This window comes from Ictalurus punctatus, chromosome 4, assembly GCF_001660625.3.
Source record: "Ictalurus punctatus breed USDA103 chromosome 4, Coco_2.0, whole genome shotgun sequence".
Taxonomy (NCBI): domain Eukaryota; kingdom Metazoa; phylum Chordata; class Actinopteri; order Siluriformes; family Ictaluridae; genus Ictalurus; species Ictalurus punctatus.
Window position 1 is genome coordinate 30,638,959 of NC_071284.1, and position 26,088 is coordinate 30,665,046.

Consider the following 26,088-nt stretch of genomic DNA (forward strand, 5'->3'; position numbering starts at 1 on the left):
CTTGCAGAGATTTCTTTCAGAAAGATAATATAATGCTTTAAACTTTAGCTTGAACTATTGTCTGTATTTTGTTTATGGACATGATCATCGTTTGTTTATTGCAGAATTTCTCATTCTACACACATGCACTCTGTTGTTATTGTTTTCGCGTTCTGCGGGGTCTCCAGTGAGCGATCACTCATAAGGCTCATGAGTGTGAGTGTGTGTGTGTGTGTGTGTGTGTGTGTGTGTGTGTAAAGGACTGAATGATTGATTGAAAGACAACAGCTGGTTTACATAACAGGCCAGTGAGGTCTATTAATCTCTCCTGTCAATTATTGATGAGATGGAGCAAGTGGTATTAATCCCACTGTGAGAGAGACAGAGTGAGAGACAGAGTGAGAGACAGAGTGAGAGAGTGCAAGACAGAGTGAGAGAGACAGAAAGAGAGCGAGACAGAGAGCGAGACAGAGAGCGAGACAGACACACAGAGAGAGAGACAGAGAAAGAGCGAGACAGACAGCGAGTGAGACAGAGAGAGAGAGACAGAGACAGAAAGAGCGAGACAGAGAGAGACAGAGAGAGAGAGCAAGACAGAGAGAGACACGGAGAGAGAGACAGAGCGAGAGAGAGAGCGAGACAAAGAGAGAGCGAGACAGAGAGCGAGACAGACACAGAGAGAGAGAGAGAGAGACAGAAAGAGCGAGACAGACAGCGAGTGAGACAGAGAGAGAGACAGAGACAGAAAGAGCGAGACAGAGAGAGACAGAGAGAGACAGAGAGAGACAGAGACAGAAAGAGCGAGACAGAGAGAGACAGAGAGAGAGAGCAAGACAGAGAGAGACACGGAGAGAGAGACAGAGCGAGAGAGAGAGCGAGACAGAGAGAGAGACAGAGACAGAAAGAGCGAGACAGAGAGAGAGAGAGACAGAGAGAGAGCGAGACAGAGAGAGAGAGAGAGCGAGACAAAGAGAGAGCGAGACAGAGAGAGAGACAGAGACAGAAAGAGCGAGACAGAGAGAGAGAGAGACAGAGAGAGAGCGAGACAGAAAGAGCGAGACAGAGAGAGAGAGAGAGACAGAGAGAGAGAGACAGAGAGAGAGAGAGACAGAGAGAGAGAGAGAGGTTGTATTTTTTTGTCAGAGTGATGTAACGAAAGCACACATTTTAAGTCTTAGTGATGTATTAAATATTAATAACATATCCTCTGGCTTCTGGGTTCATAAATCATGTATGTTGTGCTCCACACACTTCTTATAGCCAGCCTATATACATTGCCTCCAGAACTATTGGAACCCTTCATAGAAATTGGTTGTTTAAAGTAAAAACAAAATATTCGAACTTTCGACACAGTTTTTAAAAAAAATAATAATAATAAATCGAAATTGTTCTCATCAGAACTGTAAGTGAGAGTATGTTCTCTCAAAATTATGTGATAAAATTATTCATCAATGCAAATAAACTGTGATTCTTGAAAAACCTGTATTTAATGTAATAACTCTCAACTCTCAAGGAATTGTTCACCTTTATCCATGTACTGTTTCTCTGAGGTATGAATGTGAGGTTGCACACATGTAAAATCCATTCTGTCCACAATCCGAGACATTTCCAATGCAAATTGCATTACCGTTTGTAATGTTTATTTTATACAGCCCATTTTTACAAAGGGTGCCAATAATTCTGGCGCACAGTGTATATAAGTGCTGGATATTGAAAAAAAAACCTCACCACAAGGGTATTGATTATTTCTCTAGTGGCATCATTAATACCTCGTTATTCATGTTTAAAGTTTCCGGTATCGTACTGTTGCACTAAATTTAGACACGGCATTATTTGTACTTTGTGTTATCGGTGTAAATACAGTGCCTTCCATTAATATTGGCACCCTTGGGAAATATGATCAAAGAAGGTTGTGAAAAATCGTCTTTATTGTTTAACCTTCTGATCTTTTATTTAAAAAAAAAATAAATAAATCACAAAAATATTCTCATGCTCTCATGGATATCGAAGAATTGCAAACACAACAATTATGCAACAATTATTGGCACCCCTTTAGTCAATACTTTGTGCTACCTCCCTTTGCCAAGATAACAGCTCGGAGTCTATTCCTATAACGCCTGAGGAGGTTGGAGAATACATGGCGAGAGACCTTTCCTCCTTACAGAATCTCTCCAGATCCTTCACATTTCACCCTGGTGGACTCTCCTCTTCACTTCACGATACAGTAATCAATACGAGAAAAAAAAACAAGTGTTGATAAGCCTTTCAGTCACAGGAAAAGATAGCATAGGGCGAATTCTAGCAATATTTCTGAGAAGAAAAAGTATCTTCAATCTTCTTGACAGTAGATTGTACGTGTGGGTCAAAAGACCAACTCGAATCGAATATACCTCCGACATTTGTGTGTTTAGCTTGGAACTCCAAAAGAGAGCCATCTACGTTGAACATTAGTGAACCAGCTTTATGAAGCAGATGAGGAGAGCCAATAAGCATAACCTTGAGTCTTATCACTATTAAGACACAAAAAGGTTTAGGTCATACATGTTTTTATCTCAGAAACGCAATGTGAGAGAAAAGAAACATCCACTTTATATATATATATATATATATATAGGACTGTCAGGACTATCTCTGATCTCTGGAACCTGCAGTGTCTGCTCAGACAGGTTAAATATCTGCTCACACTGCCGTCATCCCAGACTCTTGGGAGTCTGCCTCTCTTCGATAGGAGAGAGTTGTTAGACTATTTTTGGGATGAGGGAGAGATTTATCCGTCAGTGCTGTAGGTGTAGTGGATCAAGTCTTTTGAATATTTTCGACACAGAAAACCCTTGATGCAGTTCTTATACCGTGGCGTAAGTTCAGGAAACTTACTGGCGGGTTTGTGCAAGTCATTCTGAAAGCGTGTCTGTAGATTAGTGATCTAAACAGACATCACTTACTGGAACGAAAGGCGCTGGCGAATGGTTAATGATTCGTGTGGGTTTTACGGCGAGTTATCAAACTCAGACCGTTCTTTTAGCGAGTAACATTTTTGGACATTCGGCATGTCAGGAAGGTGGGGTCAGAGTTCAGGGTCAGACATGATACAGCGCCCCTGGAGCAGAGAGGGTTAGCAGCTTGGCAGTGCTGGCGCTTGAACTCCCGACCTTCTGATCAGTAATCCAGAGCCTTAACCGCCACGTCACTAAGCAGAACAATAAGCAGATTTCAGCAGTACTGAGACGGGTCGAACCATGTACTGAAGTTTACAGGTGGGAAAAACAATCCAGGCCCAGTCTAGAAGCTGTTGAAGGAACCAGTTCAAGGTTTTGTTGTCTTTCTCAAGGAGAACGAAATTGTTGGAAGTGATTAGCCAGTTCGTCTCCAATCGTCATGTCATCAGGTACCTCGCCTAGTGTGAATGTGTTTGCGTCTATGGGTGTACCAATCCAGTACCGAGTACCCTGGATACACTGGCCTAAAATGGTGCATTGGTATTAAATCAGATTTGACATGTTTTCCAATTCAATCTAATCAACTGATGTATGGAGGAAGGCAGATTTATAGCTCAGCCATGCATTGCAAGATTGACGTCAAAAAGCACGTTTTTTTGGAAGACACCAAATGCGTCACATGACCCGCCCACACCCCAATACTAGGAGTGTAAACATCAGGCTTCCACACAATACCATTGTGCCATTTCGATCCTTAAAGCAACATTTTGATATCAGGAATCCAGCACACCACATTAAACACGCACACTCAACACACACACACACACACACACACACACACGCATATATACAGTGAGGTCCAAAAGTCTGAAAGCTTCTATTTTGTATTATTTTGTTTTTAATTTAAGACCAACATTTTCATTACAAATGATATTGTCAGCAATGACTTGAGTGGAAAAGTAAATGCTTGGAAATATTTCCGTGGATTTCTGAAGTGGTATACCCCGAGCTTATATATAACACAAGCTTCTGAAAACCGAATGGTCAGTCGGGTCACTGAGCTAAGGGTTAAAGCCGTGTCACGTCAACATGCTGGAACAAAACAAGTGTGACATTAAAGAAGCATAAACTAATGAATAATTCAACGTCTTCACACCGTGTCGACACTCTGACTTTTGTAGAGCAGAGGCTTGTACTCACACTCACACACACACACACACACACACACACTTCCTCTCACTTTGCACCGTCCATACTAAATCACTTTCAGACAATCGCTCAGAAATTCTTATCGAGTTGTGCTTTTTTAATTTATTTTTAAGTATTAACGATTTTCCACATCAAAGGGAAGTCCGTAAAGTCGTACATTTTTCCAAGTAGACATGTCCGAGCATGTTATAGGTCGTATTTTCCAGCGTCTTTGCTAGGATTCAAACACGGCTACCATCTACTCGGTTTTCCCGGACCACCACGTCCGAGAGATCTCATTACACAGAAGTCACGTTAACCGACTTTCCCTTTCGCCGTGGACCAGAATAACGGTGATAATCCACCACACATCACAGCACAGCTGATCAAGTGTCTTACAGAGAACGAGGCTTTGAGCACGTGTCGTTTTTTTTTGTGCGAAACTCATCACCGTGATTCGTGAGTGATTTTGTCTAACCTCGGTAATAAACTCATACCGATACTCTCAAACGAGTCCGAATTGCACCACGTCCCGATTCGTCGTTGTTGTGATGCAACAGTCAGTTACTGGGAGGTCGAGCCTGTGCTACAGCTGGGGAGCTTATTATTCACTGCGTCCTGTGTTTCGGAATCATGGATAGCACTTCGCCATGTAGTGTACACGAGGAAGACAGAATCGTGTGTCCCCGATGTTTTTTCTCTTTTAAATTGACATTCGCAAATTTAACAGACTGCACTTTTTATCGCTGCTGATATGTATTTAAAAACGAGATTAAAGCAAGAACAGGGATGCCGTTCGAATCGTATGCATTTATTCATATTTATTCATGTATCTGTATGAATCGCATGAATTATTTATGTATTCGGTCTATTTATGAAATGATTTGGGGTGAGATTCAAATATGCAAAAGAGAGCTTGCCCTCCCCTACAATTAAATTAAAACGAGCCAATCGACATGTGAATCTGGAATGATTGACGGTCGCGGAGGTGTTTTGAACTCGCCGATGTTAACTGACTCCTGTGAAAGCCCCGCCTCCTTTCCCCATCTCACGTTAATAATCTTCTGGCTGGTGCTCTTGTCTTGACTTTAGTTGTTTTGTTTTTGTTTTTGTTTTGCAGGCTGATGACAATGTGGCACACGTAAGCCTTTAGAAATAGCATTATATTTTGCTTGTATAAATATAGTACTAATATAGTTATACTTATGGTATAAACTAGTACAGTCATATACTAAATACTTATATATTTATACTTATTATTTCGACTGTATATTGAAAGATATATGATAAATATATGAAAAATGACACAAAAACATGTTGTTTTTTTTTTGGTTTTGTCTTGTTTGAGAACTATAATGTGACTATTTTGTAGTAGATAATTCCAAGATTAATATACTTTTTAATATACAGCGCCCTCTGGTGACAATATTCATGTGGCACACTCTCTATACACAATTTTTTTTTACCCCCCTGCAAACTTCTGCCCTTTCCCTTATTTGCATTGATAAAATAAGACATGAATGATCTAATGTTTAACTGTGCACATGAATACTACTATTAAAAACCGGTCGTCACGGTGATCATATGAGTGACGGGCGTGTGTTTCTCTGTCACAGCAGTCAGCCGAGCAGCCAGCAGAGCAGCCATGACGACGACTCCTCTCGCTTCCTGACTCCGTTTATGCGCAGGTAGAGGTAAACCTTCTGCCTGAATGTGTGTGTCAGTGTGTGTGTGTGTGTGTGTGTGAGCGTGAGAAAGTGAAAGAGAGAGACTGAGAAAACTTTCAACGAAAGTGTTTTAGTAGACTGAGCTGTTGTGCAATGAATTAGTGCTGGATTGTCTTTCTTTTACAGCGCTGCTGTGTGCTGCAGTACGTGAGAGTCCATTATAATATTTGATCTGTACATATGGGTGTGCAGGATGCTCGCCCCGATGGTGGGCATTTTAAGACGAGACGTGAACAGAGCATCATTAGGCTGTTCCAGTATACTTACATGAATAGTAATTGCTGTGAAATTGCTATCATTTCAAAGGAAAGCTGCTGGGCTGGGGTATTTCAGCTCAGACCTGCCCCCTGGTGGATATATATGTATATATTCTCCATATATCAATGCATTTTTCCATTTTCAGTATGATATCATTTGTATCTGAGTTATTTTAGAGTTATGAGAAACATCAGAAGCGTGGTAAAACAAGCTATGTCTTTATGTTATGTTTACTAGGAATGTCCATTTGGGCCATTTTGTCATCTTGAGAGCTAGACAGAGGAAATGAGTACACGCTATTAATTCCCAGGTGGTGGTGGTGGAATGATTATTTTTTTTCTTCCCTCCCTCAATAAAAGTTTCATGATTTTCCTCGTCAATAAAACCTAGCGGTGTTCAGTCTTTGGAAGAGGGCTATTCGAGTGTGTGCTTCAATATAAACCTGTGATTTGAATTATTGGACTGATGTCAGAGCTGCTGTTATAGATGAACGCCTTCCGACCAATCAGAATGGAGAATTCAACAGCGCTGTGGTGTAAATGTCATGCGTTGTAGATTAAAATGATGCGTTATAATGACGTGTCAAAATGAACGACCATGATTTCGGCACACATTAGTTGTATTGTAATAGATTATTACTGTCGTGCGTATTTAAATACCCCTGTGTTTGTCGTGGCAGTTTTACACCATTACGGTAGACGAAGTGTCTCAGGCCAGTATCAGCACCAGTACGGGTACCGAGTGCCGCCTCAGGCCGATCCTATGATCGTGCAGCAGCTGTGTGCTGAAAATAAAGCCTAACTCCATGGTATATCCGCTAGTGGATGGCGTTTTCCCGGGTGACCTTCCTGAGAACTTTTCAGCTCCAGAGCTTTAGGCTGTCCAGCGCCCTGAACGAACTCGTACTGGCGTGTGAGTGTGCTTTTTACCGTGGAAAGCTGCCATTGACCTGCAGTTTAGTTTAAAAATAAACCGTTTCTCTGTGTGGGAAAACCTGTAATTAGGATTGAACATTTAACTCAGCCTCTTGTGACTAACGTAAGACCTGGCGTACATCATTTTGAAACGATTTGACCACAGCGGCTGTGAGGGATAAAAGACGACGGGGGGTTGTATTGCTATTGTAGGAACATAATCAGCAACGGGGTGTGGCGTGTTGATTCTTTTTCTTATAACACCTGGCAAAGTGCTTTATTAGTCTTATAGCACAGGAATTTGTTTTTATTCAAATACTTATAGAACGACACGGATACTTTTTTGTCTGTTTATAGTTACATTTAACGTCCCGCGCTGCATTCGCATGCTTCTGGTTTCTCAGTGACGTTGACTTTGTTTACTTTTGACACGGGTGTGGTTTGTTTGTTATGATTTATCTCCTGTCTCCGCCTCGGTATCGTCACGGGTTGTTTCTCTTACGTGTCATCATTGTAATCAGCTGTTTTGTGTTTACGTGTATTTTTTAAACCCCTCGTGTGTCTCTGTTCAGATGTGCAGTATACGCTCAGTTACGATTGTCTCTGTCTATACCAAAGCCGTTCTCTGTCACGCTTTCTCTGCTTTTTGACTCTGATTCTCTGCCTTACCTACTCTAGTGTGTTTGCACGATCGCCTGACCTTATCCTGTCTAACGTTTTTGCCCTTGGATCGCCATTCTCATTAAAACTGCCTTAGCTGCACTTGCATCCGTCTCTCTAAACCCCTATACATGACAAGATAGTTCTCGTTATGAACTGTTATAAGATACGAACAGTAATTCTTTCTGGTTATAACGTAGGTGACTCGACGGGAGTTTTAGGTATGCTGTAGGTTTATTTTCTTAAAACACAGTCCAAAATCCTAAACGCAGATTATCCACCAGGGCAATCAGAGCAAAGGGTACAACCCAAGAGGAATCGGGAACCACTAGAACAGCGCCAGCGTCCTGCACGAGAAACATCGTTCAGAACACGTCGGCTCAGAACATCCGCAAGAGGGACATCAGCAAGACCTCGCACTGGGACTGTGGACGAACGAGTCTCATGCTGCACGCTCGTAACTCCCCAAACTTGGAATTCCAGTCTCCTCAACCCCGAGTTCAGCAAGTGAGAGAAATAACAGTGAACAACGTATACCTTTAAACAAGTTTCACTGTACATACAAGGATAATATAGAAGTATATATACAGTTCACAGTTTCGAGGAGGAAAATATACGTCACTCGTCACATTTAGCTGACTAGCCTGTTTCTAAAAGAAGAAGAAGAAAAAAAGAAGAAGAACATCGAGGGATCCATTTTGTCCTGATTTGTCGCTTGAAAGCACGTGGGGGGTCGAAAATGACGTGATTTCACGTCCAGATTACCTACTTTCAACGTGAGTCGAATGCAGTATTTAAACAGCCCATTAAAAGGAAATGCCTTAGCAGGCAGGAAGTGTGTGCTGCAGCTCAAAACTCAGGCGAGGGGGACCTCTGCTGATGCGGAGGCGTCGTGATGTGAGTTTGTCGTCAAGCTTTTTAAAGATACTAAAATAATTCAGCTTGTCATGATCTTCCTGAAAATGTACAGCTTCATCACTGACTGTTACGAAGGCACTGGCACTGGAGACTCCTTCCCATAAAAGCTCAATTGAATAAACATCGCCTCACGGAAAATCTCAACGTATCCGCCGTACAGTATAATATAATAGAGTCAATATAAACCCATTATTTGTCATGCAGCCGAACTGACGGTCAAACCTGCTGTTATAGAAACTCAGCACCTTTTCACCAAAGAATCAATTAGTCACGTTAAACCCTCAACAGAGTCAGCTTAGAGTCTATTCCGATGCTGCTGATGTATCTCTCTGGATTATTTATTTTTTATCACAGCAATGACAGCGGATCAGACAAGTTCAGGAAAGGTCTAGACACAAACCTTATGTGCTTCATGGAGCGGTTTGTATCATGGTGTAGTGTTTAGTCTTGGCTCACACATTTACCAACGCCGTCACGTGATCATTCTGTCTTTGTCTCCGGTGAAGTATCTGAAAGCCCGCAGCACTTTTGTGATGCCGGTCCGTCAATGCAGTTGCAAGCCGTGGAATGTCATTGTTTGGCTTTTTAAACACGGGGCATAGTGAGCGAGGACAGATAAGTCATCGTGGTCAGGCTGGACAGTGAGGCGAACTTCAAAAGAACTCTGCATAAGCTGTTCATAAAGGTGGAGGTGAGTCTGGTGATGGATGATGATGATGATGATGACTGAGTAACTGTATGGATGTTTTTTTATTACTATGAAAAATGAAGTGGGTTTTATTGGCGTTCTACCTTATAAATGTTGTATCAGGAGAGCAGAACGATACTGGTCGAACGAGGATGCGCAAATAATACATCCGTTATCGAGATCAAAGGGAAAAAGCTCAAATGTGCTGCCCAGTCACATGTTTTCCGTTGACTGACGAGGCTAAGAACCGGTCATGTAATAACGCACGGGAGCTGGTTAGCTAGTATTAATACAGACAAGGGAAATGAATAAGGATATGATGATGTAGCACATCATTTCTGCATCCTCAAGAAACCGAGAGAGAATGTCTCGATATGTTTAACCATGAGGAGAGCGTTTCCAGGAAGCATACGGTATATATGATACGATGTACGATGGCGTTCTCGTTAACTAATCCGCCCAGTAAAAATCGTTCTAGTTACGAGCAGCGTTCGCTATACGGTAATTACAACATCGAGGCGTATTTATTTCAACATACGTTACAGGCAGGTCCGTAAGTATTTGGACAGCGAGACCGTTTTCATAATTACGCCTCCAACACAATGGGTTTGAAATGAAGCAGTCAGGATGTGATTGAAGCGTAGACTTGGGCATGCTGTTCAGTCATCGAAGAGACAACCGAAGGCAGAAAACCTCACAAACAAGCAGCAGCTGAAGGCGGCTGCAGTAAAGGGAGGAAACGCAGCATTTCGTGATGTCCATGGGTTCTAGATTTCAGGCAGTCGTTTACTGCAAAGGATTTGAATCCAAGTATGAAAAATAATCCTTATATATTTATGATTATGTTCGTTTGTCCAATTACTTTTGAGCCTGTGAAAATGGACGGACGCCGTAAATAAATGGGTGTAATTCCTACAAGGTTAATGCGATATTTTCGTTCAATTAAAGCTGAACCGCTACGAGTCTATGAGTGGCAGCTCAGTGGTTAAGACGTTGGGACTCCTGATCGGACAGTGTGAGTTCAAACCCGGGAAGCTGCCGCGGTTGGGTCCTTGAGCAAGGCCCTTAACCCTCAGCTGTATTAAATGAGATAACTGTAAGTTGCTCTGGATAAGGGGTCTGCCAAATGCTGTAAACCTACAGAGGCAAAATTATGAAAGTAGTGTCGCTGTCCAAATACTTATGGACCTGACTGTAGCTTCTAGGGGTGTATGGAGGTGCTGTCTCCATATGATACATTTCCGTAATCCACTTATTCAGAAGAATGAGTGTGGCCTTGATTATGTTTAGATTGTATTGTCGTACACCTCACATACTACAAGCGGTATTGTTCGATTGGTCGAAGCAGATCTATCGAATTAAGAGCCTTGTATTGAAATAAATAAATAAATATATATATGTATATGATATGATACTATGCCATATCATTCCAGCATTAATAGATGTTTATCAGAAGAAAATGTTTTTGTTTTGCAAAAAAATCAATATGCAGTAGGGTGGGTGGGTTTTTTTTTTCTCTCTCTTTTTTCGTTTTTTTTTTCTTTCTTTTCTTTTTATGTTTGTTGAACCTACTTGTTGCTGGGCAGTCTAGCTGAAAAACAAACCGATAGTTTGGACATGAACTCTAGCTGGTCCCTGGTGTCTAGTGATCTGTTTAGTCCTGATGGATTCTATGGCACGGCTGAGAAAGCGCTCAACGTACCCGTGCGGTTGTGTATAGATTGACACTAACAGGCAGTGTAATTGGAAAAGCTGTCCTAGTAGCAGAAGGACGGAGACGAATGGAACAGCGAGATTGTAAAACATGTAGGAGCATTACGTACAATGCAGTCTATGAGATGTACTCTGATTTTAAAATTAGACGTTAGTGTTTGAGTTTAGTGAGAATTAGGAAGATATGTTCTCGTTAATAAGGATGTGTAAAAATTCTTTTTGTTGTATAATGTTGTTTTATAAATAGTGTGGCTTTCTGAAATGTAAAGCATCGGGGTGTAGGACATCGGAAGTGTTGTGGTGTTCTGTGTTCACTGGAGTGCACGTTTGTTGCTGTGTGGTTGTGATGTGCTGAAAATGAGGACGTGAGGTTGGGTTCAAGCCATACTGCTGGAGCTCTGCTTGATCTGCCTTTTGTTCAGTAAAAGCCTGTGGGCTGTGGGGTATTGCGTGGTTCAAACGTGTTGCTTCACTCAACGTTTAAATCGTTCTACTTACTAGAGCCGTATCTCCCTGCAGCTCTTGTCTGATTTCCTACTGAAGCTAAGTAGGGTCATGCCTGCTCAGTACCTGGATGGGAGACCTCCTGGAGAAAACTGAGCTTGCTGTGTTTGGGATTATTGAGGCCAGCAGGGGGTGCTCACTGTGGGTCATAATGCCCCAGTATAGTGATAGGGACACTACACTGTAAAAAATAAATAAATAAATAAACGCTCGTTTTTGGATGAGACATTAAAGTGAGGTCCTGACTCTCTGTGGTCATTAAAAATCCCAGGACACTTATCGTAAAAGAGTAGGGGTATAACCCCGGGGTCCTGGAGAAATTCCCCCATTGGCCCTTCTCTATCATGGCCTCCTAATAATCCTCATCCCTGAATTGGCTAAATCACTCTCTCCTCTACTCTAATAGCTGGTGGGCGTTCTGGCACAATATGGCTGCCGTCGCATCATCCAGGTGGATCCTACACACTAGTGGTGGTTGAGGAGACCCCCCCCCCCCACACACACACACACACACATACTAGGTAAAGGGCTTTGAGTGTCTAGAAAAGCCTAGACTGTAAATACGAGATTTTGCAAACTAGGCTACATTTATAATAGACATTTTAAAATCAAATACCATAGATGACAGTGTGGGAATCATATATAAACTTCGAGTAAACGTTTTAGGCAAACTAGATTGAACACGGGAGCACGGGGGCTTAATGGTTAGCATGTTTGCCTCGCATCTCCAGGATTGGGGGTTTGGATCCTGCCTCCGAACTGTGTACACAGGGCTTGCATGTTCTCCCCATGCTTCAAGGGTTTCCTCCGAGTACTCTCTAAATTGCCCGTAGTGTGTGATTATGCCTTGCAATGGGTGTCCCTGGGAAGGGCTCCAAGCTCCCCCTAGGATAAGCAGAATGGAAGATGGATGGATGGATGGAAATTGCATCAGTCTGGACGATTTCTGAGCGACTTCTTCTCCTGAAGTTGATATTTTTCACACCTCCAGTATTACGAGCCTTAAAGTGGCGTCTGGGATTCCTGAGAAGAGCATGCTAAAAACAGACATGGGTGCGAAATTGTCCGCGGACATTTTCAGCGTGTTTGTTTGGCTTCCTTAACAGCTTACAGCAGTGAGTGACAAAAATAACCAGTCACTAGGCACACCACTATTACATAATCGTGACTGTAAACAAAGTGCTGTGTGTGTGTGTGCGCGTTTGTGTGTGTTTGTATGTGTACATCAGCGTGTTTGTCCCTCATAACTTTAGTCATTAGGTCAGGGGTCGGAAACCTATGGCCAAATACGGCTCTTTCAGTGATTGGCTATGGCTCAACAGCAGGATTAAAACTCTACATTTTACATATTTTAAAATATTACATAATTCATAATCGATGTCCGTTTGTCATGTATACAGCAAGCTGTAGCACAACAAGCTCAAATTTCACTGGACAATGTCAAACAGAGCGGGAATTTCCCGGTCTAATTAGTAAATTGGTTGAAATTGTTTTCTTTCTTTCTTTCTTTCTTTTTTTTTTAACAAAGGTGAAATGGTTAAAAGAAAAAAAAATACAGGTATTGTTCTTTCCATTCTAAACAAACAGACAAATTTGCATATTAATGGTAAGTGGTGTTCAGTTTACTCTTAGTTACTGCATCATGTATTGATTTACCGTTTGATGAAACTATCATAATTGGTTAAATGATGTCCAGGCGCCACCTACAGGCCTATTAGGTGAAGTGCAGGCTGTTAGGTCAAGAACACGCAAAATGTCAAATGGCCTTTATTACGTTACTTTATTTTATTTTATTTTTTAGAATTATGCAATATCAGTAATAATAGCTATAATAATAAGAATACGTATATAAAAACATTTTTTTTTTTAATATGTTAAGTTTTCTCTGGCTCTTTAAAGATTCCTGACTTCTGCATTAGGTAATACATATGTGTTTGTAATAAACTGGTGTGTGAATACAAACTAGCTAGTTTTAAATGCTCTATGTGTGTGTGTGTGTGTGTGTGTGTGTGTGTGTGTGTGTGTGTGTGTGTGTGTGTGTGCACATGTGTGCACGTGTATTTTAGGTAACTCCTTGTCACCATGGGAACAGGTGCATGTCCCTGCATGTGGCCTTGGAACAGTTAAAAAATTGCTTTAACTCTGATAATAATCACTCGTCCCCATGGTAACTAATCAACCAATCAGAGAGAAGTAGTGTGAGTCGAACTGTAAGTGCTGTGCTGCCGTTTTACAGTCTTTATCAACTTTTAGCTGTGAACATGACACAGTCAGAGCTTGTGAAGACGTGGGTATGAAAGTTTTTTTTTTCTTATATAGTTTTTAACATGATCTTTCCGGGATATTATTTGGCTACAGTATTGCACTATATATATACCAACTGGCTCTGTGTGAAGGTGTATTTGCCCCCGTAGTTACTAATTTCCCCAAAATCTATGAAACTGCATTCATAATGGGGTTCAGCTGGACTAGACACAGCCAGGCCTGATTACTGCAAACCCTTTTCAATCAAATCAACACTTAAATAGAACAGCATGAAGTTGGTTAAAGGTCTTACCCAGTACCACAAATGGGCATAGTAATGAACCTTCCCAGAAGTGGCCGACCTTCTAAAATTTCTCCAAGTGCACAGCAACTACGCATCCAGGAAGTCACAAAAGATCCAAGGACAACATATAAGGACCTACAACATCCTACAAGGACCTCTCGTGCATCAATAAAGGTCACCGTTCATGACTCCACTATCAGAAAGACGCCAGGCAAAAATGGCTCCATGGAAGAGTGGTGAGGTGAAAACCACTGCTAACCCAGAAGAACATTAAGACTCGTCTGGATTTTGCCAAAAAACACCTTGATGTTCCTCAAACCTTTTGGGTTCTGTGGATTGATGAGTCGAAAGTGGAACTGTTTGGAAGACAGGGGTCCCGTCACATCTGACGTAAACCAAACACCGAATTCCACAAAGAGAAGGTCAGACCGGTCAAGCATGGTGGTGGCAGTGTGATGTTGTGGGGATGCTTTGCTGCTTCAGGGCCTGGGCAACTTGCAATAATTTGAAGGAAACATGAATTCTGCTCTCCACCAGAAAATCCTAAAGGAGAATGTCCGGTCTTCAGTCCATAAGTTGAAACTCAAGCGCAGCTGGATAATGCAGCAAGACAATGATCCAAAGCATAGGAGTAAATCCTAGTTCTAGAAGGAAGTGAAAGACTGATCTCCAGTTATCAGAAGCGTTTGGTTGCAGTTATTGCTGCTAAAGATGGGACAAACAGATTTTAAGATTAAGGGGGAAATTAGTTTTTCACTTTGGTGATGGGTGTTGAATAACTTTTTTTTTTTTGCTTCATTAAAAATAAATAAAATAAATAATAACAATAGTATTGTGTGATTACTCAGGTTGCCTTTGTTTTATGTTGTGTTTCATTTGAAGATCTAAAACTATTTAGTAAGAGATATACACATAAACAGAAGAAATCAGGACCGGGGCAAATACTTTTTCACAGCGCTGTATAAACAGCAGAACTAGCAGCATGCACACATATTAAAAAAATATAACAAAGTAAATATTTGGCAACCCATAACGACTCTTTCTTTTGAAAAACAAAACAATAAATCATCAGTAGTCTCGGGGACACTTTACGCCGTTTTACCGTATAAGGTCATTTTTACTCGGAATCTTGGAGAATCTGCGACGGTGCTTCTGGACTCTCTGATGGTCACAATACTTCTGTTTTTGTGGTCATCCCTGCATTCATTATAATGCTGAAGCATTGTTTATACACGTTTTATCCCAGAGTATGTGGACACCTGACCACCATACCTGTATGTGCTTATTAAACGTCCCATTCCAGTGTTGTTTTACTCCCCCTTTACTGCTATGATAACCTCTGCTCTTCTCTTCTGGGAAGGTTTCTGGGAAGATGTGTGTTCATTCAGCCATTAGTGAGGTCATGTTAGGTGAGGAGGCCTGGGGTGCAGTCTGTGTTTCAGTTCATCTCATAGGTGATCAGTGGGGTTGGGGTCAGGGCTCTGTGCAGGACACTCGAGGTCTTCCACTCCGACCATGAAGGATGTCTTCATGGAGCTGGCTTTGTGCACAGGGGCGTTGTCATGCTGGAACAGGTTTGAGCTTCTTAGTTCCATTGAACGGAAATGAAATGCTACAGCACACAAAGACTATCTTTTATGGTTACAGTTTGGGGAAGACTTACTTATATGTGTGATGGTCAGCTTTCCACATACTGTACTTTTGGCCATATAGTTTATACCAAATTTCTATTTTTCTTCCAGTGAGTCCGCTTCATCACACCACCCCTTTGTTGATTATTTTCCATGTCCCGTTTTTGTTATTTCTTACGTATTTTTATCAAAAAATCTCCAACTGAGGAAAATTTATCAGCCCAAGGAACTTTAGTCCATATAATCCATCAAATCTCCTTACAGTGGTATTTAGTATTAGATTGCCTCATCTTTCACCAACTCCTACACACTCTCTCTCTCTCTCTCTTTTTTTTTTTTTTCTTTCTTCCTCTCTCTCATTTTCTCTGTTTGTGTTAAACGTTAGATCTATTTTTGGAAAGCCTGCGACAAAACAAGACCCTAGCTGAGTTTATAATGAGAGCCATGCTGATGTGAACACATGCTCCATCCTCACTTATGGGCCCCAGTGTGTGTATGTGTGTGTGTTCGTGCTGTTTGTCACTTTCTTTGTGCATATTCCTGTAGCTCTATGATTTGTTCTAACACATTATTCTCTGTCTCGTTAAGCACTAACTGCACTTTATTTCGCCTTGTAATTAACTTCTTCTTCTTCTTTTTTTTTTTTTTTTGCCAGTGCCTAATGCTGAAATGTCACACAGCTGTTTCGAAAGGGCAGAGAGAGTGATAATGTTTAGCCTCCATGCTGAGTGCACTGACCACGGCGGCATCCTGTGACCATCCATCCCAAATCTCGAGGAATGAGTTTGTGTAGGATTGTATGGAATTCTCATTTTAAACGGCAGATCAGGGTCAAGGTCACACTAAGGTCAAAGGTCTGAAAAGACTAGACTTGATGGTGGCACAGGCATCCCTGGTGATGCTGTCGGTGTTGAGGTCTACTTCGATAGAAAGAAAGGCTGGTATGTGAATGGCGGCTTATAGCTGCGATAACATAAATGATAACTTGTTTTGAGGATATTCCACAACATTTAATATAACTATAAAGGGACGAAAAGTACCCTTATCCTTTAATAAACAAAAATGAATACGATGGCAAATCACTTTGGCCTTTATTGAAAAATAGGGGTGGTATTTTGGAGTGGTAAAACTAACTCCACCCACCACTGCATCATTGATTATTCTCCTGTAACACGGCATGTTATATAAACCAAGTGTTACAAATACAACGCCAAAAAAAGTAATGATCCCCTAGTGATGAACTTGATGTTCTTTCTTTCTTTCTTTCTCCCCTATTCATCATGCTTTGACGTTAATTAATTGCCTCAAGTCACTGATTGAGCGTAATGTGATGAGTATGGTCAGTGCATCAGCAACAGGAAATCAAGTTGAATGCTTTTTGTTGTTGTTGTCGCAGCTGTGTATACACCACAGGAGGGTTTTCAATATGGGTTAGAGATCACTGTCTATACATATATTTGTGTAGGTGTGCGTGTGTTTGTTCATGTACATGAGTGTGTCAGCTGAGCGGCAATGTCGATGTCTTATTGGCGAGCTGCGATCAACCTACAGTTGACTGTATTGTAGTGTACTGTGATTGACTCATTGGTTGTTTTATCAGTGCACTTGCCATATAGGGCACTTTATGCATGTACAGTAACTGACTGTGCCCATCTTTTGTGTTGCTCTGTATTGATTGGCATCTTTTTTTTTTTTAAGACTAGCATAGGACCACCTCTGGGTGGTTCTGACACCCAATGTTTTTGTGAAGCCATGATGGAGTTGTCTATATCCCTGACTCTCAAATCGGGGTCTGTAAATCATCGTTACGGCCCGGGGATTTTTAAAGATTTCGTTAAAACGGCAAAAAATGTCTCCACTGGCTGACGCGTAACATCAAAGCATAATAGATCCACCCTCATGCTTAACAGTTCGCAAGGTGTTCTTTTTATCAAAACCTGCTCCTTTTTTTCCCCTCCAAACATACCTTTGGTGATAGTGGCCAAAGAGTTAGGTTTTTATTCCATCAGACCATAGCCCTTGTTTCCAAAATGCCTCTTTCTTATCTAGATATTGTTTTGCATACTTCAGACTTTGACGTTTTCTTACCTTATGACGTAAGGTTTCCTTCTGATGACTCTTCCATGCAGTTCAAGCAATTGTACCACCACTCCTGGGTCAGCTAATCCTTACTGCAGGTCCTTAGTGTCATTTAGGGATTTTGCTTTGCCTTTCTGTCCAGTTCATCTGAGAGTTTTCTTGGTCTTCCACATCGTGTCTTGATCTCCACCGTTCCCCTTAACTGGCATCTCTTAGCAACATTTCAGACCGGGGAAACTGTGAGCTAGAAGCGCTTTGATGTCTTTTATAGCCTTCCCCTGTTTTCAAGAATAAACTAGCTACATTTTCATATTTTTAGAGGAGCTCATGGTTGTTGAGTGTTAGCACAAGGTTCGCAGAGTCGGACAATTCATTATGCGCCGGAATTGTCATCAGACCACAATTCCTAATGACACTTCTCGACCCGGGTAACGAGTCCTAACGCCTAACAAGCTAATTAAGTTCTGGAAGGGTTTCCAAATGTTTGCACATGCCATCGTTATTTAATTTTAGTTTCGTTTTTCTTTTTAAGTTTACACGTTTACAGAAAACTATATCTTTTTACTACAGCGAAATATGTGATTTGGACAGGGGCGCCTAAACTTTTGCATGCAACCGTACAGTATATGAGCAGGGCAGAAGGGAGCTGTCCGTTCAGCACCACGCCCTCTCCTGCTCTACTCACATTAGAGACAGGACCCTGAGGAACACGTCCTGCTTTGAACAGTAGATGTACTTCATTTTACTGGCAAGTTCGTATTCGTGCTGAAATGGTATTCACGATTATTTTTCCCAGGATTAACATAAATTATATGATTATTTATCCAGAGTAAGTCAGAGTAAGTGTTTTATTTGTATTGCTCTTAATTAATTAATTACCGTTATCATTTTAAATCAACAGCCCAGAGCCTTTTCTTGCACATTGTCCATTACACGTGTATACGTCTTTAACTGTATACCTCTTTGACACACACACACACACACACACACAGATATTTTAAAAGCTGAATATAACCAGTTTGGTTTTTTGCATTAACATAGAACAAAATGAAGAAGAATAGGAAGCGTAATTTGTAGCAACAGGACATTTATTGTTATGGTTTGAAGATTTATTATCATGAATAACAAAGAGGCTCAAATATTGTATATTAAGATATTCACATAATATTAAGATATAAAAAGTAGCATAAATATCCAAAAAAAAAAAAAAAAAAAGTTTAAGTTTTTCATTTTAAGCACACACTTTGCATTTTTACCTGCTGTTTGCATCTTCTTGATGCTCTAAGTTGTGTAAAAGTTTTTAGTTATTTATTTATTTATTTTTTTAACACCTTAGCTGCATACAGCAGAGCACTGTTTCTCGACCCCGGGTCCGCAGGCCCCTAGTGGTCAGTGGTGTAATTGCAGGGGGTCCTTGGGAAAGTTTTTAAAATGTTTAAATAATATTTTCTATATAATTTTTTTGTTAAATGTACCAAAATATATTCAAATATATGATACGCCCATCAAATGTAAGAACAATTTAAGATATGTTTTAAAATGAACCAATTCGGTTATTTACAGAGGAAATGATCAAACAAACACAAGATCGTTCAGAGAGTCAAATTAAACGTCTCACTGACAATAAAATGTCAAAACATAACATCTTGAAATGTTTCGATTCAATTTTAAACGTCCGATGTTAATGTTTTTAATGTTAAATATGAGTAAAATACAGTAACGTATAGAAATTAATAAATGTTAAATATATAGCCTATCATTCTTGTGGAGTGGGGGGTCCTTGTGGAACGTTCGAAATATGCTAGGGGTCGAGAGCTCACAAAAGATTGAGAACCGCCGCAATAGACGGTGTGATTCTTTTCGCTTTCGACTGTAAGCTGGCCAAGAGCCTTCCGACGTTGATGTTTCATCCCGGACCTCAGAAAATGTCCTCATGAGATGCCGTCTAATGGAGTTTTTCCTCCAGAGCCACCTCTGGCTTGTTAAACAGGGCGTTAGATCCACATCTGGATTTCTTTCTGTAAAGCTCTTTATTTTTGAAAAAGCTATCCGATTAAATTAGGATCGATGATTTACAAACAGAGCGACAGTACACAGAATGAAGTTGTGGAATGATCGCTAATAAACATGAAGGCATGGTTATACAGTTATAGATTATATATATGGGCTGAGATTATAAAAGGAGTGATGTAAAAGCTGTTATTATCCGTTTATATCCAGTGTTGTGTACCTCAGAGTGACACGAGACGGCTTCACTGAGTCGGTCTATAATTTACAGCCTGTAAAATACCCGTTGTCTCGTCCTGTCTTTTTCCCCGTATGAGCTCTCTCACCTTCACAGTCGTGCACTTTCCCGGAATCCTGAGTGTTGTTGTGGTCTCTGCAGCTGTCTCTGCTCCGTGGTGGCCATGTCAATGAGTGTATCTTGTGTGTGTGGGTGTGTGTGTGTGTGTGTGTGTGTGGTGTTTATGGAAGTTCTCAGCACAGGCTGTTTTCTGCAGGTCATATGAGGCATTCGGTCGTGCTGCGTGTCAGCTCGAGCTGTTTGTTCCCACTGTTTAATCCCTCTACATCAGCGTAGTTAGGAAACAGCACAGAATGCCCACTTTCACATCACAGCTCTGGCACTCGTCGGGAGTTTTTATGTAAGCCAAGCTCGGAGACGGAACTGCGGAAGCAACAGCCCTTGTTTTGCATTTCAAAACTTCTTCTTCTTTTTTTTTTTTTTTACAGGGTTTAATTTAGGGTTTCGGAACGATCCCAGAAATCCCAGGCAGTACCATTTACGTGTGTTTCTTTTACCTCTTATTACCTCTTATCACGGTGTATGAGAGAGCTATGGAAAAAAGGAAAAAAGAAGGAAGTTTGAAAGGTGGCATTTGGAAGTTTGCAAGTGTATCTGTGACATAACGTGACGTACTACCCCGATTCCAAAAAAAAAAGAAAAAAAAAAAGGTTGGGACAGAGAACTGCTTAGAAGAGTTATTTTATAATTTGCAAATATCTGCATGGTTAGTTTTGACATCGAGCGCATTCGATAGGGCAGACTCGAATAGGAGCGGCCTGCTGTAATTAGCTTACCTTTGTGGCGCAAGTTCTAGCAGTAATAACAACGCAATGACTACACAACTACATGACTATAAACATTCTACACAACAGCATGTTTCTACATAATCCCATGTTTCTACACAACAGCATGTTTCTACACAACAGCATGTTTCTACACAACAGCATGTTTCTACACAACATGTTTCTACACAACATGTTTCTACACAACAGCATGTTTCTACATAATCCCATGTTTCTACACAATACCATGTTTCTACATAATCCCATATTTCTACACAACAGCATGTTTCTACACAACAGCATGTTTCTACACAACAGCATGTTTCTACATAATACCATGTTTCTACACAACAGCATGTTTCTACACAACACCATGTTTCTACACAACAGCATGTTTCTACACAACACCATGTTTCTACATAATACCATGTTTCTACACAACAGCATGTTTCTACACAACACCATGTTTCTACACAACAGCATGTTTCTACACAACATGTTTCTACACAACAGCATGTTTCTACACAACATGTTTCTACATAATCCCATGTTTCTACACAACAGCACGTTTCTACACAACACCATGTTTCTACACAGCACGTTTCTACATAATCCCATGTTTCTACACAACAACATGTTTCTACACAACAGCATGTTTCTACACAACATGTTTCTACACAACATGTTTCTACACAACAGCATGTTTCTACATAATCCCATGTTTCTACACAACAGCATGTTTCTACACAACAGCATGTTTCTACATAATCCCATGTTTCTACACAACAGCATGTTTCTACACAACAGCATGTTTCTACATAATCCCATGTTTCTACACAACAGCATGTTTCTACACAACAGCATGTTTCTACATAATCCCATATTTCTACACAACAGCACGTTTCTACACAACAGCATGTTTCTACATAATCCCATGTTTCTACACAACAGCATGTTTCTACACAACAGCATGTTTCTACACAACAGCATGTTTCTACACAACATGTTTCTACACAACATGTTTCTACACAACACCATGTTTCTACACAACATGTTTCTACACAACAGCATGTTTCTACATAATCCCATGTTTCTACACAATACCATGTTTCTACATAATCCCATATTTCTACACAACAGCATGTTTCTACACAACAGCATGTTTCTACATAATCCCATGTTTCTACACAATACCATGTTTCTACATAATCCCATATTTCTACACAACAGCATGTTTCTACACAACACCATGTTTCTACACAACACCATGTTTCTACACAACAGCATGTTTCTACATAATACCATGTTTCTACACAACAGCATGTTTCTACACAACAGCATGTTTCTACATAATCCCATGTTTCTACACAACACCATGTTTCTACATAATCCCATGTTTCTACACAACAGCATGTTTCTACATAATACCATGTTTCTACACAACAGCATGTTTCTACACAACACCATGTTTCTACACAACACCATGTTTCTACACAACAGCATGTTTCTACATAATCCCATGTTTCTACACAACAACATGTTTCTACACAACAGCATGTTTCTACACAACATGTTTCTACACAACAGCATGTTTCTACATAATCCCATGTTTCTACACAATACCATGTTTCTACATAATCCCATATTTCTACACAACAGCATGTTTCTACACAACAGCATGTTTCTACATAATCCCATGTTTCTACACAATACCATGTTTCTACATAATCCCATATTTCTACACAACAGCATGTTTCTACACAACACCATGTTTCTACACAACACCATGTTTCTACACAACAGCATGTTTCTACATAATACCATGTTTCTACACAACAGCATGTTTCTACATAATACCATGTTTCTACACAACAGCATGTTTCTACACAACAGCATGTTTCTACATAATCCCATGTTTCTACACAACACCATGTTTCTACATAATCCCATGTTTCTACACAACAGCATGTTTCTACATAATACCATGTTTCTACACAACAGCATGTTTCTACACAACACCATGTTTCTACACAACACCATGTTTCTACACAACAGCATGTTTCTACATAATCCCATGTTTCTACACAACAACATGTTTCTACACAACAGCATGTTTCTACATAATCCCATGTTTCTACACAACAGCATGTTTCTACACAACAGCATGTTTCTACACAACATGTTTCTACACAACAGCATGTTTCTACATAATCCCATGTTTCTACACAACAGCACATTTCTACACAACAGCATGTTTCTACACAACATGTTTCTACACAACACCATGTTTCTACACAACAGCACATTTCTACACAACAGCATGTTTCTACACAACATGTTTCTACACAACATGTTTTTACATAATACCATGTTTCTACACAACAGCATGTTTCAACACAGCAGCACGTTTCTACACAATGAAACGTGGAGGTGTGAGGCGTCCGTGCTAACCACTAATCCACAAATCTGCTACACATCTTAAATCTGAAAGAATAGTTTGAGCAACATTAAAATATTTAAATTTGACAGCCCTAGACCAGACGAGAGGACAGAAGTGGCACGAATGGCTAAAATGTTCGAATGTGACCTTCGTTCTCATGTAAACAAACACGCGTGTAAACACAACGGGCGAAATCGAGGGTCAGCAAAAACAGTCCGTATATCGTACGACAAGTCGATAACGTTATTGTTGCGACAGGCCCAACTATTTAAGATGCAGGAACTATCGAATTCGCAATCCAGGTGTTACCTGAAAACTTTCCGATGAAGCAGCAGTAAGAATAATAAAATCATCATGAATAAAATAATAAATCCACCTGCTGGAAAAGCCGATTCACGGAAGGGGAAAGGACGTGTGACACAAAAGACGCACGTTTGCTCCAAGTAGCAGTTTTCTTCACGCCAAATTTATCTGCGGGAGCGTTGAACACCAGTTCATGAGCCAGTAGAAGATAAAACAACTGGTGGAGCTTCTAATTATTAAGTAGCGCTCACACCAGAGTTTTATACCTCCAGCACTGGGTCTGAGATTCACCCCTCTAAGATTCAAGTTCAAGTGGTTTTATTGTGTGTACAGTACACAGTGGAACGATCCAACGTTCCTCCAGGACCACGGTGCTACATAAAACAGCACACTAACCACATGAGACGACACAGGACTAGATAAGATCTACAAACATTCTACATAAAGTGCACGTGCAGACGTGTGCTAAAAACTCAGGACAGTGCAGTAACTACTAAAACAGGACAGTAGGTACAGTAAGTGACGGTGTAGCGCCGAACGGTACACAGTTTTAGTGTGGAAGTGTCTGATGTAACAGATAGTGCGATAGATAGGTGCCAAGGAGTAACAGTATCATTTAAAAATGGTATCAATGTAAACGTAACATGCTATGGCTGAGTATTCAGCAGATTAGCTCATACCAAATATGGGCATAGCAGTTATTGTGGTAGCGGCCAGGTAAAGTGTATATAAAGTGTATATAGTGACAATCAATTAAATACTATTTTATATATATATATTAATATTACTATACTATATATAGTACTACATACTATATTATATTCTATTCGCGCTTGTTATTACGATATCTCAAGAGCAAGTGGTTGAATGTTTGTAGAGCGTATATGAAACTATCACTGGAACCAGCAGATGAACTGATTAGATTTTGAACAGAGTCAAGGTCACAGCGAGGTCAAATGCCTGAAATAGCTGTCATCCTGTTTGTTTATGATTTCCCTCTATGAAGGACTAACCGCCAATATAATCTGATTACTGAATCAAACCCAGGGATGAGATGAATGCAAAATGACCTCCACTTAAAGCATATAATGAGCATGTTTACTGATCAGATCCACTGACACAGATTGTGTGTGTGTGTGTGTGTGTGTGTATTAAAAGATTAGCAGAGAGCTGATCGAGGCTGGCAGGAAGGAGTGACAAGAGTTCACCATAATCCCTCAATACACTTCACTTACAGACACCGTCGCCCTGTGCACTGTGAAGACTTGAGAAAGAAAACCAAACCACCACAAGGGAACAAACACTCAGCTAACTAAACAACAATCTAACTTACAGCAGAGAGAGAGAGAGAGAGACAGAGAGAGAGAGTGGAGATCACGGCGTGAGCATGCTCAGTAGTTGCTTTTGGCTCAGCAAGTCTGCTTTTCAGCTGCAGTGAGAGCCGAGAGAGAGAGATAACGACAGAGAGGGAGGGAGGCAGGGAGGGAGAGAGGGAATTAAACCCACTGACAGAGCAAAAGCGAGAGAGAGAGAGAGAGAGACTGGGATAAATGTACCGATTGTGTGAATTACAGACATCACAGCTGGCTTTGTTTTCTTCCATTTTTATCTCGTACTCAGTTTTATTTCCATACACGTGCTCTCACACGGTAACCGTTAGTTACAGCACTACCTGATACCATCGAGGGACCATCTGGCGCAGTAGGGAGCCTGTTAGCGTCAGCATCAGAGCTTGATGCAGCTCTCGAATGGGACAGCACAGCAGGACGCAATCTTTCCTCTCCGGCTGCTCGCTGCTGACATGCAGCCTGACGAGAGGCAGCCGCTCGCCAGCATGTCCAGCGCCATACGTTCTGCGCCGCACTCATGAGAGGCTTCAAACTCGCCTGGTAAGAACACGTGAGCTGGGGGTGAATTTTTAACTCGGCAGCCGGTCAATTCTATTCTCATCGCGGTCGATGTATGGATTAGAATAGGAGAAGGTAATGGAGTGGAATCAGCTTTTTCTAAGGGTGTGTGTGTGTGTGTGTGTGTGTGTGTGTACATTATCTTGTGAAATGAAAGTCAGATATTTGATCGTCGATGATGGTTTTAGTCCAAATCTGCAGCAAAAGTTCTGGTTCTGATCATGCTGGAGACGTTATTTCCATTTCCAATGTCTATTAAATACATCTTGCTGTGAAAGTAGGCGGTCCTCCGCCACATTTAGTAACTAGGTTCTGTAGCAAAGGCTAGAAATCTGGCAGCATGCCAAGCCGAGGCTAGTCCCGAGACCTTATGATTGTGATTTTCAGACTTTTTTTTTTTTTTTTTTTTTTTAATCTAAGCTGACAACTGCAATTACGTTCTCTGCTATCCCACTTAACACGCATGTTAATGCCAGAAGTCTGGCCTCAGACTACGTCCTATTGGCTTGTGCGTGATGATGTCATAATGCGTTCTATCAAAACTCTATTCTGGGGAACTTTTCTGGGGGAAGATGCGTAGCTTACGGATTATGGAGCATCTCATATCTTTTGTAGACTTTTTAACA

At 40.8% G+C, this 26,088-nt stretch overlaps 1 protein-coding gene across 3 annotated transcripts in view; it reads left to right on the forward strand.

The window, feature by feature from the left end:
• The window catches only part of gramd1bb (GRAM domain containing 1Bb), a 106,207-nt gene that overhangs the window by 25,072 nt on the left and 55,047 nt on the right, over positions 1-26,088 (forward strand). For 2 of the 3 annotated variants that reach the window (XM_053678144.1, XM_053678143.1), the window contains exon 2: positions 5,720-5,791. In XM_053678144.1, the coding sequence (XP_053534119.1) occupies positions 5,720-5,791 (72 nt within the window). Of the gene's footprint in view, positions 1-5,719; positions 5,798-26,088 lie in introns of all 3 variants that reach the window. The other variant, XM_053678146.1, reaches the window with a different exon arrangement.